The 18,271-nt window shown below is 40.3% G+C and overlaps 1 protein-coding gene and 1 pseudogene across 1 annotated transcript in view; both read left to right on the top strand.

The window, feature by feature from the left end:
• Nucleotides 1-611: 611 nt before the first annotated feature.
• The window catches only part of MELK (maternal embryonic leucine zipper kinase), a 91,634-nt gene continuing 73,974 nt past the window's right edge, over nucleotides 612-18,271 (top strand). The window contains exons 1-5 of the mRNA XM_030293795.2: nucleotides 612-733; nucleotides 7,558-7,653; nucleotides 10,621-10,706; nucleotides 12,644-12,760; nucleotides 16,240-16,383. Of these exons, the coding sequence (XP_030149655.1) occupies nucleotides 7,596-7,653; nucleotides 10,621-10,706; nucleotides 12,644-12,760; nucleotides 16,240-16,383 (405 nt within the window). The 5' untranslated portion in view covers nucleotides 612-733; nucleotides 7,558-7,595. The remainder of the gene's footprint in view (nucleotides 734-7,557; nucleotides 7,654-10,620; nucleotides 10,707-12,643; nucleotides 12,761-16,239; nucleotides 16,384-18,271) is intronic.
• On the top strand, nucleotides 17,217-18,260 carry LOC115499903 (annotated as a pseudogene).

Here is an 18,271-nt window from a genome sequence, read left to right on the forward strand (position 1 = left end):
CCATTACCATTGTAATTCATACAGCAATGAAAATCACATAAATAATGACCAGATAGTGAACTGTATAAGAAAGATTTCCAGTGTGATGCTGGGTTAGTGATTTTGGTACCCTTAATAACCTAAAGGACAATTAATTTGGCCCCTGAGGGTTTTACACCTGGTGGCAATACCTTTTAGTGTGATTTGGAGCGGTGAGAGTATACTAGTATTTGATGGGTGAGAGAAGGGCCACTAGGCAAGGGGAGGACGAAATGAGAACCATTAAGACCAGCGACTTCTCTGCAGATCAATTTTAGGAAGCAGGGCGTAAGAAGGTAGAATTATGTGGAAACTTTGTACGTCCACGCCCCCTGCAGACTCTTTACATACCCTCCGGTGAAGGCGTACCCCGTCTGAAGACCAACACGTCACGTCACAGGACCTCGCCTAGCCCGAGAAAAACTGGCCGCCCGGTTCCCTGCCCAGCCCTTCCGGTCCCGGTTAGAGCGCGCCTGCGCGTCCCCGTCTCACCCGCTCCCGGCGCCGCGCGCGCCCCCGCCGCGCCCCGCCCCGCCCCGCCCCTTCCGGCCCGGGAGTTTTGATTTCCTTGGCGGGCGGAAGCGGCCAGAACCAGACGATTCCAAAGCTTACCAGGGGCTCTGGGCGCTCGCTGCTTCGCTCGGGACGGCTGGCCGCCTCCTGTGTGCTTCTACCCGGCCCCGCCCCCCCGGCTCTCCACCCCTCTGCCCCTCAGGTCAGTGTGTCCCGCCGTAGATGAGGGCCAGGGTCGGAGCTATGCGCGGCGTGGGGGAGTGGCGGCGCGAGCCCGGCTTGTTCTTGGCTCTCCGGAGACTGGACAATTTCCCCGGAACCCCACCTTGCGAACCCACTTCCCGGTTGATATAGTCAGCCTTTCCGACGCCCCAGTTTTCTCCTTTGTGAGTGGGGGTAATGATCCTACCTACCTCAGGGTTACTGAGGTGCAGGCAAAGCGTTTGCCGCTCAGGAGACTGCGAGAGTTGTGAATTTCCATGCCTGCCACGTTTCCGTGACCCTGTCTCCGCGAAAAGAGGTTGAAGGAAGGGTTCCAAATTAATTCTGTTCGTACACCCAGTTACTGGGGCAGTGCAGTTCAAAAGGAAATGTGTTGTGTGTTACCACCCCCTTTTCAGAGTCCAAATCCTTCCTCTTCCTTCGCCTTCCCAAAGTAGTGGCTTAAGAGGCTCACGCAAAAAGGGATATGCCCTGATGCCAAAGCAGTACAAGGAGCAGCACCACCAAGAAACCGGTGGGAAAAAGGGAAACTCCTAGAGGCGAGCGTCCCAAGCAAGCACCTTGGATGAATAATCGTACTTGAGCTTTACCTTTGGTATTTCTCTTTGGTGGTGGAACGGGGTAAAGTGGCGGTGGGTTTCAGAGGTACCTGGAGTTTTGCTTAGAAGCCAGTTTCCCCTTTTTTGTTCATATTTTGGTTTCTGTTTACTGTGTTGTTTGGGAGAAATCAGAAACTCCTTTACTACACCCTCACGGGCTTGTTTCACCAGTGGATCTATCTTTCCTCCGTATCTACTGTGGACCCACCAGATGGGCAAATGAGTCCCTGAACGTCTTTAGGAATGAATGCCTCTTCGTTGGTGCTCTCAGAAGCCAATGCAAGGGAGCAAGACAGGATGTTAAAGGTATCAATTACAAGGCCACATTATAAGCTATTCGGTATTCTACTTCTCATTTGAAATATCTTCAGCATCAGTATCTTACCAAGCTCATAGATGAAGTAAACGTATTACCCAGCAAGTAATAGCATAGCCCAAATAATACTATTAGTAGGAAATTGCCCCTAATTTGTTGCTCTTCTATAAAATTTAATAATAAACCTATCATCTAAGCAGTGCTTGTTTCCTCAGGGAAGTGCAACATCCCAATTGTTTATGCCCCCAGTTCTATTTAGTCACACTCAGAGGACGTTCAGGTAACTGATTGGAGTCTAATTTTCTTCATTATCCACAGGTGAGAGGCTGCCTTCCACATTGATCATACATCTCCTTTAAGCAGCTACAGAATTGGGTTCCTCCAGCCCTGTTCTTCTTGTGTTGTATATTTCCAAACTTTTGAGGATAAACAGGGCACTTAAGAATATTTGCAACCAGCTCCACATCCACAAAATTTGAAAACCAAGTAAAATCTGTTGTCATTAAAGCAGTTTGCAACGCAAACACCAGTTTTCTTCCAAAAGCAGCAAAAATGATGATCCCTGGATTCAGTAGATATAATTTAGGCCCACGTTTGTATTACTCATCCAAAGGCATGGTGTAATAGGAGGGTGGGGGGAGTAGATAAAAAGGAAAGAGAAAGAGAAGATGCGTGGTTCCATCTTAAATTGGCACAAGTTGATCTCTGCTAGTTGACTCGAGGCCATGACCTGGAAGTTCAAAACTCACTTGGGAGAAATCTATTAAGAAAAGTTAATGGTGAATTCTTATATTCCTCATCGGGGGATGTGACTTTCAACATCATACAAATGATTTTCTCCTTTTGAGCGTGGCAATTGGAATCGCCCAGTCCTTTATATGGAATTTAGATATAGGCAGTGGTGGCAAGTAGGATTCTTATATTTTGTGAAGCTTTTGCCCATTTCCATTTCTTTGTCTTTAGGCTTTGAAATGTCTCTTTTGTGTTTCCTCTTTAACCCATGTGTTCTCAATACCCAGTATTAGTTGGGCTTTGCTCTCTAATGAACCTGATTGTCTACTTTTATAGCAGGCAACTTTGTAAACAGATTTATAGCCTGACCTTCCCCCATTTCTAATCTGCTCTTTGTCCTCTCCCTCATGAAGATCCCAAAGATTTCCTTTCTTTTTCTTTCCTTTCTTTTTTTTTTTTTTTTAAAGATTTTATTTTTAAGTAATCTCTACACCCACTGTGGGGCTCAGATTCACAACTGTGAGATCAGGAGTCGCATGCTTCACTGACTGAGCCAGTCCAGGCACCCCAGGAGCCCAAAGATTTTTTTATGTTGACTATACCTTTACTGCTGTTGTTGCCTGTTTTGAAATTTCTTAGTTCCTATGTTTCCTGCCTTTTTGGGGTGGTTCCACTTCATTCCCATCTTTGCCCCGCTGACAAATACTCTTTAAAAGATTTCTTAATTAGTACTGCTGTTTAGTACTGCTGTTAAGGATATATTTTATCCTGTGCCTTAGGTGCCAGTGAGAATAAATATGACCACTGTGATATCTCCTTGCCTGAAGTAACTTGCCACTCCAGTGGAAGTAGAACTGTTCCATTGTGGGGGCACCTGGGTGGCTTTGACTCTTGATCTCAGCTCAGGTCATGATCTTGTGGTTTGTGAGTTTGAGCCTGGCTCTCTGCTAATGGTGCAGAGCCTGCTTGGGATTCTGTCTCTCTTAATCTCTGCCCCTCCCCTGCTTGTGCTCTCTGTCTCTCTCTCAAAATGAATAAATAAACTAAAAAAAAGTTCCCTTGTATATCCCCAACTTTACTGTGGCCTGACGTTGCTTCTTCTGTTGCCCTACCCCATTCATGCAGGTTCAGCTAGATTAAAAATTCAGTCTGCTTATTAAGTTGGTCCAGTGCCGTCTCTTCCTAGGAAATGGCTACTCTTTATTGGATCAGAATGTCTTTTGCCCATGATCTTTATCTTTCTTGCTATAATAGCTTTGACATTGAAATTAAAACTTTTTTTTTTTAAGGCTGTTGTTTTTCCTTGAGTTTGAATTTCCCTTCCAGAGCTTCTGCTAGAGCATTCTGTTCACTGACCAAATTTTTGAAGGCTTTATACTCACTGACCATAATTTATCTTTTATCTCTAAGTAAAATGATTCATGGAATCAGAGTGCTTTATGCATTTTAAAAGGAGATTTAAAAGGATCTTTGAAAAAATATCCTTTGAGGCTCCTGGGCTTTTTTTGATTATTTCATTCAGTTTTTTCTCTACTTTGATTTAAGAAGATGCCCATCCTCACTGTGTTAAGGACCTCCTTTTCTAAAATTTTTTTTAATGTTTATTTTATTTTTGAGACAGAGACAGCAAGCGAGCATGAGCGGGGGAGGGGCAGAGAGAGAGACACAGAATCCGAAGCAGGCTCCAGGCTCTGAGCTGTCAGCACAGAGCCCAATGTGGGACGTGGGGCTCGAACTTGGCAACCATGAGATCATGACCTGAGCTGAAGTTGGACGCTCAACCAAATGAGCCACCCAATCACCCCTCTCCTTTTCTTTTATAAACTTACCACACTTCTGAGGTTGAACGTGCATTCTAGATCTTCCAAAGTCATGACCGTTATTAAGGCTTAGTAACATGCTGGCCACTCAGCTCTGGATGAGACAGGACGAAGAACAGAGAATGTGAAGGTAGTGAACATGGTGCTGGCCACCCATCAATCTGAGCCTTCGGTGGCTTGCTAGAGGTCTGCCTGTCGGTGAAGGGAGACTATCTGGTTCTAGAAATGAGCGCCAATACCGGGTGTTCACTACTGAGAGACAGTAATGAAGTTTCCAGGTGGAACTTGCTTCCCAAGTCCCAGTTGGATATGCATGTACTCACTTAATTTTTTGAAATGTTAGCGAGAATGGGTCTGAGGATCCTGAACCCTATTCTGTCACAGCTACTCCACTGCTAAGTCACCAAGGGAGATTTGTGCATAGGGGTGAGGCCAGGCAAAGGGAGGATTTCATCTCTAGCTGGGCATTGGCTTCAAACCCCTTTGTGAACTTTAGAGTCCTGGTGTGCTGTGCTGGCCTAGATGGGACATTCTTGGTGCCTGACTCAGTGATCTCCGCTTTCCTGGGCCTTCTGATTCCTGCTTGGCTTTCTAAGGGGTGTCAGGGCATCTCCTCCCAAGGTGAAATCCCTAGTCCTGTCCTTCCATACCACCCTCCGGAAAGGAGAGTCCCTTAAAGAAACCATTTCTCTGTAGGTTCAGAGATCTTTCACCCCATGTCTACTCATAATGAAAGCTCCACTTTGCAACACCAAAACTCATGTCCTAGGACTTGACCTATATATAAATGCGCACTTTTAGAAAATTTTAGAAATCTGCTTCCTAGAAATTATCTTTTACTGTTTTACCTTTTTCTTCCTTCTTGGCTTCTATGAAGCGGTATTCTTTTAATTCTTACTTTTCTGTTTCTTTCTGCCTTTTCCCACTCCTAGATATAGGTCTGGTGTGGACAAGACCTTAGCTGTCTGCATTTTAAAGATTTGTCTTTCACTTTTAAGTCTTTGTACTAACTGTAACTGATTTTGTGTGTGGTGTGAGAGAGAGATCCAGTATTCTTTTTTTTTCATGTGGCTAACCCATTGTCCCTGCTCCAAATCTGCATTTCCATTTGCTGGTACCCCTAAAAGCAGTTTCAGTTCAGTACATGTCAACTTTTTTTTTCCCCTGGAATCTTTGCACCTAAAATTCCCTCTTTTCCCAGTGCTCATCTTCTCATTCTTTTTGGGCTAATGACTCCTGTTAAGGTCTATCGACCAAAACCACTAAGAACACATCTGTAGTAAAAAATATTAGGTGTAGTAAGCTTGCTGCAGCAAGAGAAACCATACTTACTAGGAATTGAGAAGGGCCTTCTAGGATCTGAGTTTATGGTGGTGATTTTAAGAAAGGATTAGGGAAGCAAGAACCCGTTTTAGAATGGATACTGTCAAAGAGCTGGGGCATTTCAGCACATGGGTATCTTAGGAAGCAAGAGGTGGGAGGATGTCATGGATGAGAAAACAGCAATCAATGTAAGAAAGGATTATTATTTTAACCACCTGCAATTTGATTGCCTTAGGGCTGATTTTCTTTTTCTCACTTTTCATCCTTTGAATCGGATCTTGACTTAAATATTACCGTCTCAGCAACCCATTCTCACCATTGTTGCTTATTTTTTTCCCAGTACTTATGACAAATTTTAATTATTTGCTTACTGTCTTTTCCGCTAGAATGCGCGATTCATGAGGGCAGGAACCACCTTTCTTTCCTTCTGCATTTTAAGGCTTAGTGCAAAGCGCAGGTCTGGCACAGCATAGGTGCTCAGTAAACACATCTGTATGATAAATGAATAAACAAAAATTCAGGGTTGACAGTCTGATTGCAGTAGCACTTCTATCAGATACTGCTAATCTCTAGTTAAAATCAACTAAGAGCATATCTTCCACAAATAAGACAAAGCTGATAAGAGTGTGACCTTATGCAGTCATGTACACAATAGGGCCCTACTTGTCCTTGGTTTTTTTTTAAATTCTACCTTATTTTAAAATGCAGGAAGACAAAATCAAACAATATCTACCAAAGATGTTTTTACAACTAATTTTTATATATTTTTTGTTACATGCTTGAAAGTATAGCTGACCCTGAACAACATGATTTTGAAATGTGTGAATCCACTTATACATGGATTTTTTTTTTGGTAAATAGGGTACAATACTGTAAACGTATTTTCTCTTCTTTATGATTTTCTTTTTTTTTTTTTAAGTTTATTTATTTTGAGAGAGAGACAGTGCAGTGCATGTGAGCAGGAGGTGGGGGGGAGAGAGAGAGAGAGAGAGAGAGAATGAATGAATCTCATGCAGGCTCTGTGTTCCACACAGGGCACAGAGCTCCACATGGGGCTTGACCCCACGAACCTTGAGATCATGACCTGAGCCAAAATCAAGAGTTGGACACTTAACTGACTAAGCCACCCACATGCCCCTTCCTTATGATTTTCTTAATAAATTTTCTTTTTTCTAGCCTACTTTATTGTGAGAATATAGTATATAATGCATATGAAATACAAAATATGAGCTAATTAACTCTGTTATTGATAGGGCTTCCTGTCAACAGTAGGCTGTTCGTAGTTAAGTTTTAGGGTAGTCAAAAATTATATGTGGATTTTCAACTCTGCAAGGGAGTTGGTACCCTTTACCCCTGCATTGTTCGAGGATCAACTGTATATGTAACATACATAAGTTGAGCATAGCAATAAAATATGTATCTCATATATTGTTTTAATTGTATATCATTGGAATCTTAATTTGCATTTCCCTGATAACTAATAAAATTGAATGTTTTTTCGTGTTTTTATTGGTCCTTTGTGTTTCTTTATGAAATGCTTCTTATTTCATTTGCTTATTTTTTCTTTTGGGTTGCCTTCTATATTGTATATAGTATGTTCTGGATAGAAACCCATTGTTTATAAGTGTTACAAATATTTTCTCACATTTATGATTTTCTTTTTTTTTAAGGATGTCTTTAAATGGGCAAAAGTTCTTAATTTTAACATTTTTTTTATGATTAACACTTTATTTAAAAGATTCTCTTCTGTCCTGAAATCATGACAATATTCTTTAAAAATTTTTTAAAGTTTATCTTGCATATATAAGTCTTTGCTTGATCTAGAATTGATTTTTATGTGTGGTATGAGATAGGAATCCAGGTTTTTTGTTTGTTTGTTTGTTTGTTTTTTACCATATAGTAAATCAGGTTTTTTTTGGTATTATTTATATGCCCAAGACTTATTTATATTTGCACTTATAAGGTAATCTCATAGTAGTTCCTTTTTCGGTCATGTACTATTTCTGTCTTACAGGTTCCTTTGGTAATTTTGTAGAAACTTCCAGGAGGACTATGAAAGATTATGATGAACTTCTCAAATACTATGAATTATATGAAACTGTTGGGACAGGTAATCTTTTTTTTTTTCCTGGAGGCAGAGAACAGATCAACTATTTGGGAATAATAGTGCATTTGGGCAGTCATGAGCTTTTCAGTTTAACCTGTGTAGTTTTAAAATTCTTCAACTTACTTTAGAAAGAAAAAGCAGAGCAAGAGAGGAGAATAGTAGCAGGGGCCTTGTAGGTCATTTTATTTAGAATAAAAGTCACTGGAGAGTTTTGAGCCAAGGAATGATCTATCTGACTTTTGTTTCTGCTTTTTTCTTATTTTAAAAATTTTTTTATGTTTTAATTTTATTTTTGAGACAGAGACAGTGTGAGTGAGGGAGGGGCAGAGAGAGAGGGAGACACAGAAGCCAAAGCAGGCTCTAGGCTCTGAGCTATCAGCACAGAGCCTGATGCAGGGCTCACACTCATGGACTGTGAGATCATGACGTGAGCCAAAGTCAGACGCTTAACCAACTGAGCCAACCAGGCACCCCTGACCTTTGTTTTTAAGGGTTACTCTAGCTGCTTGGCTGTGAAAAGATTAGCTGGGAAAGGCAGGGGTAGAAGCACAGATATGTTAAGAGATTATTGCATTAATTCAGGTGAGTGATGGTAGAGAATATGGTGACTTGGATGAGGGTGATAGCAGTGAAGGTAGTGAAAGGGGTGTGATTCTGTACGTATGTGTGTTTTAATTTATTGAGGTATAACGGTAAAATATGCAAAGTGCATTAGTCTTGATGGAGTTTTTTGTTTTTTAATTTTTTTTAACGTTTATTTATTTTTGAGACAGAGAGAAACAGAGCATGAACGGGGGAGGGTCAGAGAGAGAGGGAGACACAGAATCGGAAACAGGCTCCAGGCTCTGAGCAGTCAGCACAGAGCCCGACATGGGGCTCGAACTCACGGACCGTGAGAACGTGACCTGAGCTGAAGTCGGACGCTTAACCGACTGAGCCACCCAGGTGCCACCCCCTGGAGTTTTTTTTTTAATGTTTGTTTATTTTGAGAGAGAGAGAGTGAGAGACCATGTGCGTGTGCGCACAGGGGAGGGGAGAAAGAGAGGGAGAGAGAGAATCCCAAGCAGGCTCTGTGCTGGGGGACTCAGTCTCACAAATCGTGGGATCATGACCTGAGCCAAAATCAGAGTTGGATGCTTAACCAACAGAGCCACTCAGTCGCCACTTGATGGAGTTTTACAAACACGTCCACCTATATGTTCCATGCTCCGATCAAGACAGATTTCTAGTCAATACCTGTCTGTTTTCCCCCAAGGTAACGACTGATGTATTTTGAAGACAGAGCCAGTGGGATTTGTTAATGGGTTGGGTATGTAGTGGGAGACAAAAGAGAAGGGCTAAGGATGGCTTTCAGGTTTTTGGAAAATGTTGAGTTGCCATTTACTGAGATGGGGAAGACCATAGCAGTGACCACCAGAGCTTCTTTTTATTTATTTATTTTTAATGTTTATTTATTTTTGAGAGGGGGGCGAGGGGCAGAGAGAGGGGGTCAGAGGATATGAAGCAGGCTCTATGCTGACAGCAGAGAGCCCAACATGGGGCTTGAACTCACAAACTGTGAAATCATGACCTGAGCCAAAGTCAGATGCTTAACTGACTGAGCTACCTGGGTGCCCCAGGAGCTTCTTTTTCAAAATATGAAGTTGGCAGTTTGTTTTAGATACCAAAGTGTAGACATTTATCTAGCATTTGATCCAGTTTTGAAAAATCATATCCTTTTGATGCAGTTTTATTTATTTTTTTTAATTTTTTTTTTAACGTTTATTTATTTTTGAGACAGAGAGAGACAGAGTGTGAACAGGGGAGGGGCAGAGAGAGAGGGGGACACAGAATCTGAAACAGGCTTCCGGCTCTGAGCTGTCAGCACAGAGCCCGACACGGGGCTCGAACTCACAGACCGTGAGATCATGACCTGAGCCCAAGTCCGACGCTTAACCGACCAAGCCACCCAGGCGCCCCTGATCCAGTTTTAAAACAGTAGATGTTTCCCATTGTCTTTTTTTTTTTTTTTAATTTTTTTTCTCAACGTTTATTTATTTTTGGGACAGAGAGAGACAGAGCATGAACGGGGGAGGGGCAGAGAGAGAGGGAGACACAGATCGGAAACAGGCTCCAGGCTCTGAGCCATCAGCCCAGGGCCTGACGCGGGGCTCGAACTCCCGGACCGCGAGATCGTGACCTGGCTGAAGTTGGACGCTTAACCGACTGCGCCACCCAGGCGCCCCTCCCATTGTCTTTTATCTCAACAACTTTATATTGTGTTGTAGCAGTTTTAATTATAAAGCAAATTTATTGCAATGTTACTTGTAAAGCAAATTTCTAAACAGTGAATTCTGTTTTCCTACTTCTTCATTACAAAGTTAAAGATTCTATCATGGTAAAAATCTTCAGCTAGACATCGGATGAGGAGAGGTTAAAGTCATGGCTAGTGCTTTGGAAGCGACAGGAAGAAAGAGCCACAAACTTCCAGGAAAATATGGATTGATAGAGCTTTTTAGAAGCATATGGAGGGGCACTTGGCTGGCTCAGAGCATGCAACTTTTTTTTTTTTTTTAAATTTTTTTTTTTTTCAACGTTTTTTATTTATTTTTGGGACAGAGCGAGACAGAGCATGAACGGGGGAGGGGCAGAGAGAGAGGGAGACACAGAATCGGAAACAGACTCCAGGCTCCGAGCCATCAGCCCAGAGCCCGACGCGGGGCTCGAACTCCCGGACCGCGAGATCGTGACCTGGCTGAAGTCGGACGCTTAACCGACTGCGCCACCCAGGCGCCCCAGAGCATGCAACTTTTTATCTCGGGTTCAGTTTGAGCCCCATGTTGGGTGTAGAAATTACTTAAAAATAAAATCTTAAAAAAAATAAAATAAAAGCATGTGGAGAGGTATTTGTGCCTGAGTCCTCAGGTTGCTCTGATGATGATTTTAGGTTACTCTTGCTTATCTCTTCGTAACACATTTTTCTATACTTAGGTGGCTTTGCAAAGGTCAAACTTGCCTGCCATATCCTCACTGGAGAAATGGTAGCTATAAAAATCATGGATAAAAATGCACTAGGGGTAAGTTAAAATTATTTAAAAAAATATCTATAGATCAGTTTTGTAAATTAAAACCTGAATTTGCTCTATGTTCTCGTTACTACTTTCATTAGAATGATCTTTCTATAGCTTGTTGGGCTTGTTTTTTAGATTGCAAGTTATGTATAAATCTCTGGTTTTAAAAAGTAATCTGGGGAAGGGGTTACTTTGTCCTTAATTTTAATGCCAGGCCATGGTACATATCTGGTCTGTGTAGTCCATTTTCCTACAGATGTTTCATAGTATTACAGGTGTTTCTGGATATTAATATCTCCTGTACCTTCTCACGATCCCCTTACTAAGTGTTGATCTCTTTTATGATAGATAGATGTGAGTTCTAGAATTTTATTCAAATTGACGTTCGAAGTTATATCATTAAGTCCTTTTTGTAATCAGCCTCTTGCTCATATACATGGGTGTTTCCAGGACTGGGCTGATTGTTACCTCCTGAAACAGCTCATTCAATATGTGGTTTTGGTTTTAATGTACATAAAGTTTATTGTTTTTATATTAAGGGAAGATGGGTCTCTTTTGATGGTCTTTTGGGCCTATTAAACCCTTTCTAGTGTTTGAAGTCACCCTTAGTGGTCTTTTGTTTCTAATTTTTTTATTGTTGCTCATATCATTTGGTTTCTTAGTTTTGGTCTCCTGCTGAGAATTTACTAGTCTCTTTGTATATATCTGTGGCTGTTTCTTCTTTTTGTTTTAAAAAAAATTTTTTTAATGTTATTTGTCTTTGAGAGAGAGAGTGTGAGCAGGGGAGGGGCAGAGAGAGAGAGACAGACAGGGAGACAGAATACGAAGCAGGCTCCAGGCTCCAAGCTGTCAGCACAGAGCCTAATGCAAGGCTCAAACCCAAAGACTGCGAGATCATGACCTGAGCGGAAGTCTGACACTTAACCTAACTGACTGAGCAACCTAGGCACCACTGTTTCTTTTTTTTTTGAAGATAAATTAGAAAACAGTAAAAAAATTATTTTTTTCTCTAACCAAAAATCTGAGTGTTAAACATTTTTTTTCTTGTGGATTGAGTTAGCATTATAATTATTAGTAGTGTACCACTGAGTAAAACAACACAAACATTTTATAAATGTTAGTAATTATCAAACGTAAAAAGTAACATTTTTTAATTTAGTGAAAATTTTAATAAAGTAAGATTTTTTAATTAGACACATAGGACTTTTTTTGGACTCCCTTGTTGGAATGAGACAGAATTTAACATCAAGTGTTCATATCTATTTACTTTTATTTTTTTCTTATTTTTTATTTTTAAGGATGTAAGTGTTGATTAACATGAATAAATAAGTCAGAGAGAATGTGAGGAGTTCTAGTACAGCGGTGTCCCTCAATTCTTTGAACTACTTCCAAATTATATGCCAAAATACAGTGACCTAATCAGAAATTATTTCTAATAATCCGTCAACTGACAATTCAGGCTCTCCTTCAATTTTTTTTTAAGTTTATGTATTCATTTATTTTGAGAGTGTGTGCGCATAAGCCAGGGAGGTAACAGAGAGAAAGAAAGAGAGAATCCCAAGTAGGTCCCACACTTGCCAGCACAGAGCCCAAATCAGGGCTTAATCTCACAAACTGAGAGATCATGACCTGAGCCAGGATCAAGAGTTGGAAGCTTAACTGACTGAGCCATCCAGGCACCCCCCTGGAATGCTAACCTAAGGGGTTCTGAGACTGTTTTGATTTTTCTGGACATTGTATTATTCACCCACATCAAACTGTCTTTCATAAAACCCTCAAGGCCTTTCTTTATGTACACACAGATAATTTTTGTTGTATTTTTCTGTGCTGTTGAACAATTTGGCTATTGGTTGCTTTTGCTACTCAGTATTAAAGCTTTTGTTATTGGTGCTTGGAGCACTTCCAAAATGGGTTTATTGCTCATGTACTGTGTTTTGTCACAGAGTGATTTGCCCCGGATCAAAACAGAGATTGAGGCCTTGAAGAACTTGAGACATCAGCATATATGTCAACTCTACCATGTGCTGGAGACAGCCAACAAAATATTCATGGTTCTTGAGGTTAGTAGTATGGTTTAGAGACTGAAAGGTATTTGGTTTCTGTCTTAGTCCACTTGGGCTGCTATAACAAATATCACAGACTGAGTAGCTTATGAACAACAGAAATTTATTTCTCATAGTTCTGAAAGCTGGGAATTCCAAAATTAAGGGGCTGGCATGGTCAGGTGAGGGCCTTCTTCCTGATCCATAGCTGGCACCTTCTTGCTGTGTCCTTAACGGTAAGAGGGACCAAGGGATCTCTCTGGAACCTCATTTATAAGAGTCCACTTATACACAGATTTTTTTTCAGTATGGTATTGTAAATGTATTTTGTCTTCATTATGTGTTTCTTTTTTCCAGCTTGCTTTATTGTAAGAATATAGTGTATAATACATGTAACATATAAAATTTGTATTAATTGACTGTTTATGTTATTGGTAAGGCTTCCTGTCAACAGTAGGCTTTTAATAGTTAAATTTCAGGGAGTCAAAAGTTATATGCATATATAAAAAATTTAAAAATAGAACTACCATATGATCCAGTAATTCCACTATTGGGTACTTACCGTAAGAATATGAAAACACTAATTCAAAAAGATATATGCACCCCTATTTTACAGCATTATTTATAGTAGTCAAATTATGGAAGCAGCCCAAGTGTCCATTGATAGACGAATGGATAAAGAATATATGGTATGTGTATGTACACACACATACACCACACGCGCACACACACTGTGGAATATTATTCTGCCATAAAAAATGAAATCTTGTCACTTGCTACAACCTGGATGGATCTAAAGAGTATGCTAAGTGAAATAAGTCAGAGAAAGACAAATACCATATGATTTCACTCATGTGGAATTTAAGAAACGAACAAAAAAGAGACAAACCAAAAAACACTTTTTAAAAAGATTTATTTATTTTGAGAGAAGGAAAGAACAAGCGAGGGAGGGGCAGAGAGAGAGAGGGAGAGAGAGAATCCCAAGCAGGCTCTGCACTGTCAGCATGGAGCTTGATGCAGGGCTTGAACTCACAAACTGTGAGATCATGGCCTGAGCTGAAATCAAGTCAGACACTTAACTGACTGAACCACCCAGGTGCCCCTCTTAACTATAGAGAAAAACTGATGGTTACCAGAAGGGAGGTGGGTGTGGGGGGGGGGGGGTTGGGTGAAACAGGTGAAAGAGATTAAGAGTACTCTATCCTGATGAGCACTGAGTAATGTTTGTAATTGTTGAATCACTACATCCTACATCTGAAACTAATGTAACGTATATGTTAACTATACTGGAATTAAAATTAAAAAAAAAGTTACATGCAGATTTTTGACTGTGAGAATGGTCAGCACCGCCAACCCCTGTGTTGTTCAAAGGTCAACTGTACTTACATACAAATCCCTACATGTATTTTAGGTGTGTGTGAATATGTACATCTGTGTGTTTTCATGTATGTATAAATATATATACACACATAGGTGGCTTATTAGTTTCTGTCACACAAGTGGTTGCCTACTATAATATTCTGTACCTTGTTTTTTTTTTATGCAGTTAACATTTTAGCTTGGAGACCATCTGCGTATATTTGTAGAGGTTTTTAATGTTTTTGTTTCACTTCATTTTGCATTTCTTTATTTGTGTATATAAAGTAGGCTGTTTATATAAATCTTATTGGATAGCATTTAAAAAATTGAGGTATAATTTTTATATGCTAAAATGCACACATTAGGTATACAGTTTGAAAAAGGTAGACATCTATGTACTTCCCACCCCAGCCTAGGGATGAAACGTATCCGTTATGCCCAAAAGTTTTCTCCTGACCCTTTGAAGTTAATCTCTATAACCCTACCTGCCCACTGTACTTCTCAGTGACCAATAATTTGATTTTGGTCACCATAGGTTATTGTTACCTGTTGTAGAACTTGATATAAATAGAATCATACAGTCTGTACTCTTTTGTGTTTGGTTTCTTTTGTTCAGCATAATGCTTTTTGCAAGTCACTGTATCAATGTATACTCTTTTATATCTTGCTTTTTCACTTAATACTGGAGATTGTTTCATATCAGTTTGTAAAGAGCTTCCTTTTTTTTATGGCTGCATAGAATTCCATTTCATAATGGAATTTAAATAGTGTGAGCATATTTGGGTTGTTTCCAGGCTTTGTTACAAAACAATACTGCTGCAGTGGATAATCTTGAAAGTGTATCCTTTTTTAAAGATTTATTTTATTTTTAGAGGGCGGGAGCAGAGGAGAGGGGTACGGGAGAGAGAGAGAGAGAGAGAGAGAGAGAGAGAAAGAGAGAGAGAGAGAAAGAGAGAAAGAGAGAAAGAGAGAAAGAGAGAAAGAGAGAATCCCAGGCAGGCTCCACACTCAGCATGGAGCTTGACACAGGACTTGATCCCGTGACCCTGGGATCATGACCAGAGTTGAAATCAAGAGTCTGACGCTCAACTGACTTAGCCACCCAGGCACTCCCAAAGAGTATTGCTTTTGATGTTAGAGTATATCTGTAGGAACATTTTCTAAATGTGGAACTGTGAGGTCAAAAGCTATAGATATCTGTGGTTTTAATTGGTACTGCTAAGGTGAAATGAAATCTTGAAGGGAAACCCCAGTTTACAGAAAGGTAGAGTTGCTCTGGAGACGGGATGGAAAGCTTAGAACTTAATATTCTGGTACCTCTTCTCCTGTAGCTTCTTATGAACCTCTGTAGAACTGGGCTCCTTCTGGTACAGACTAAAAATCTCTGGTCTTCAGGATGGAAAAGCAGTAATTGCTTCTGGGGTGCACCTTGCTGGCTCAGGTGGTAGAGCATGTGACTCTTAACCTTGGGGTTGTGAGTTTGAGGCCTACATTGGGTATAGAGATTACTTAAAAATAAAATCTTTAAAAAAATCTTTAAAAAATTGTGCTTTTTTAAAATTGTTTTTGTTTTAGGGAACTATACTAAATATGAGTGCATTAAGATGAGAATGGGTTTTAATACTGTGCTATAAAAATATAAAACCCTGAGCGAACTTAAAAATCACAGTGTCAGGGGGTGCCTGGGTGGCTCAGTCTGTTAAGCATCTGACTTTAGTTCAGGTCATGATCTCACAGTTCATGAGTCTGAGCCCCATTTTGGGCTCTGTGCTGCCAGTGCAGAGCCCTCTTGGGATCCTCTGTCTTCTCTCTGCCCCTCCCCTGCCTGCGTGTGCACGTGCTCTCTCTCTTTCAAAAATAAAATAAACATTAAAAAAAAAATCACAGTGTTAGTTTGTTCTACTTCTACTTACTGGTCATAAAACTGCTTGAGACCAAGAGCTGTTGTTCTGTGTCCTGGAGTAATTGTTGACCTGTTTGATCGTGACAGTGTATTTTTGACTATTCTTCACTTGGTTCCCTTGCCTATAAGTTGAATTAAAGATATCTCTGAGTTAAGTATAATTTTTTGTTTTAATTCCTCTGAAATGATTTTTGTCAGTAGTAATCATACCTGCATGCCTCTGTTGTTATTGAAGTATTGCCCCGGAGGAGAGCTGTTTGACTACATAATTTCCCAGGATCGCCTATCCGAGGAGGAGACCCGAGTTGTCTTCCGTCAGATAGTATCTGCAGTTGCTTATGTGCACAGCCAGGGTTATGCTCACAGGGACCTCAAACCGGTAAGTGACTATCACAGATGCTCACCTGAGAGTTCAACATCATTTACCAGTTTTTACTAGTGTTCTACAGGTTCTTTCTGTTTAGGGTCTATCTTGGCTTTGCTTCTTTTTTTGTTCCACTCATAATGTATCACTTTTCTTTCTTTTCTTTTGACTGCCGGTAGGCTTTTTTGGATCTACCTAATTGTTGATATTCTGTATGTTTGTCAGTTGTGGGTGACATTATGAATGTCTTTGTAATCAACTGGGGAATATAAACTTCAGGATTTTATCTCTAGGAAAGAAGAGTTTTGAGTATTTTCTTTGAGAATATTGTCATTGAGTATTTTCCCTTTAATACTCTTTTCCTGACCTCATCTTCCTTTAATTTTAATTCCATTACATCTCAGAAAGGAATAGTTCAATGGAATGAACAGTCTCTAATTTTCAAGGACAGAATAAAAATGCAAATACTTTTAAGTCTGCAGGCTCTGACTAACATGGATGGTAGTGAACATGGGTTTTATGTTACTTGGTATTAGGGCCAGGAGTCTAGAATTGGTTGACAAAACATGGCAATGTTACTTTCCTTTTGCCTCTGTTTATACACAGCCCTCTGATTTGAGCTCATTCTTTTGGTTTGGCACACGTTGTGTTTGCTTGTAGTTGAATCTCAGGGTACCACAGAGGGGATGGTTTATGCTGAAGTGTCTCAAGGGGAAGCAGAATAGTTCTTGCCATTCCTCCTCTTTCCCTTTCCTTACTTCTTGTCATTTCATTCTTTTTTAGTGATTTTCATTCTGTTGTTCCCAGGCTGCTTGGTATAAACGATCTTAAATCTTATCTATTGGTTTTGCTGCTGCCTGGACTGCATCACACAGAGCCTCCGGCAGCAGGGCCTGTAGGCAGAGAATGTAACTGTGACAGAGGGCTTTAGAAGAGTGGAAAGTGCTTATTTTATGGAAGCAGAGGTCTGCGTTACATTTACTGAATTTGGAAAAGTGTAAAATATTTGTAACTTTGTTAGTGAAAAGCTAGATAGCTCTGTTGTCATCAGCCAGCTCCATTTGCATCATCCTCCAGCTTCTGTTGAATATCTAAGATGGCAGGCCTGTCTTATTGCCAACGTGTGGTACAAAGCTCAAGATGTCTGTAACCTTATTGGCCAAGCTCCAGGAAAACCTTTATTCATCAAAGAAGAAACAATAGGGGCGCCTGGGTGGCTTGGTTGGTTAAGCGTCCGACTTCGGTTCAGGTCATGATCTCACGGTCCGTGAGTTCTGTGAGTTCGAGCCCCGCGTCGGGCTCTGTGCTGACAGCTCAGAGCCTGGAGCCTGTTTCGGATTCTGTGTCTCGCTCTCTCTCTCTGCTCCTCCCCTGTTCATGCTCTGTCTCTCTCTGTCTCAAAAATAAATAAACGTTAAAAAAAAAAAAAGTAACTGCTTTCTAAAAAAGAAAAAAAAGAAACAGTAGAATGGGAAGGCCAAATAGATGATCCCCAGTCATCCAGACTCTCAAGTTCATTAACTGTACAACCAAAAATCAAAAGTGCAGCAATGTATGCTGCTTCAGAAGTATTCATAACTGTTGAGGTAAAGGGGAAGAGAGGAAAAAAGACCTCTGAAATTCCAACCAAAATATATTGTGTTTGTATCTTTTTATTTTTGTACTTTTTATAATGTTTGCTTTTGTCCTGAATATATATATATATTGTATAAAGTATTTCCCCCGCAAAAGGTGTCACTCCTTGAATAAAGTCCCACAGAATACTCAAGTTTACTTTCTATTTTTAAAAACTTACTATGGGAAATACTCCGGAAATAAATGTCTTATATGTGGAAAAAAAAATCTTGTTCATTTAGAAACTGTTTTTAGAAATGGCTAGAGGTAGGATGTGATATAAGGAAGT

Source organism: Lynx canadensis, chromosome D4 (genome assembly GCF_007474595.2).
Source record: "Lynx canadensis isolate LIC74 chromosome D4, mLynCan4.pri.v2, whole genome shotgun sequence".
Lineage (NCBI taxonomy): Eukaryota > Metazoa > Chordata > Mammalia > Carnivora > Felidae > Lynx > Lynx canadensis.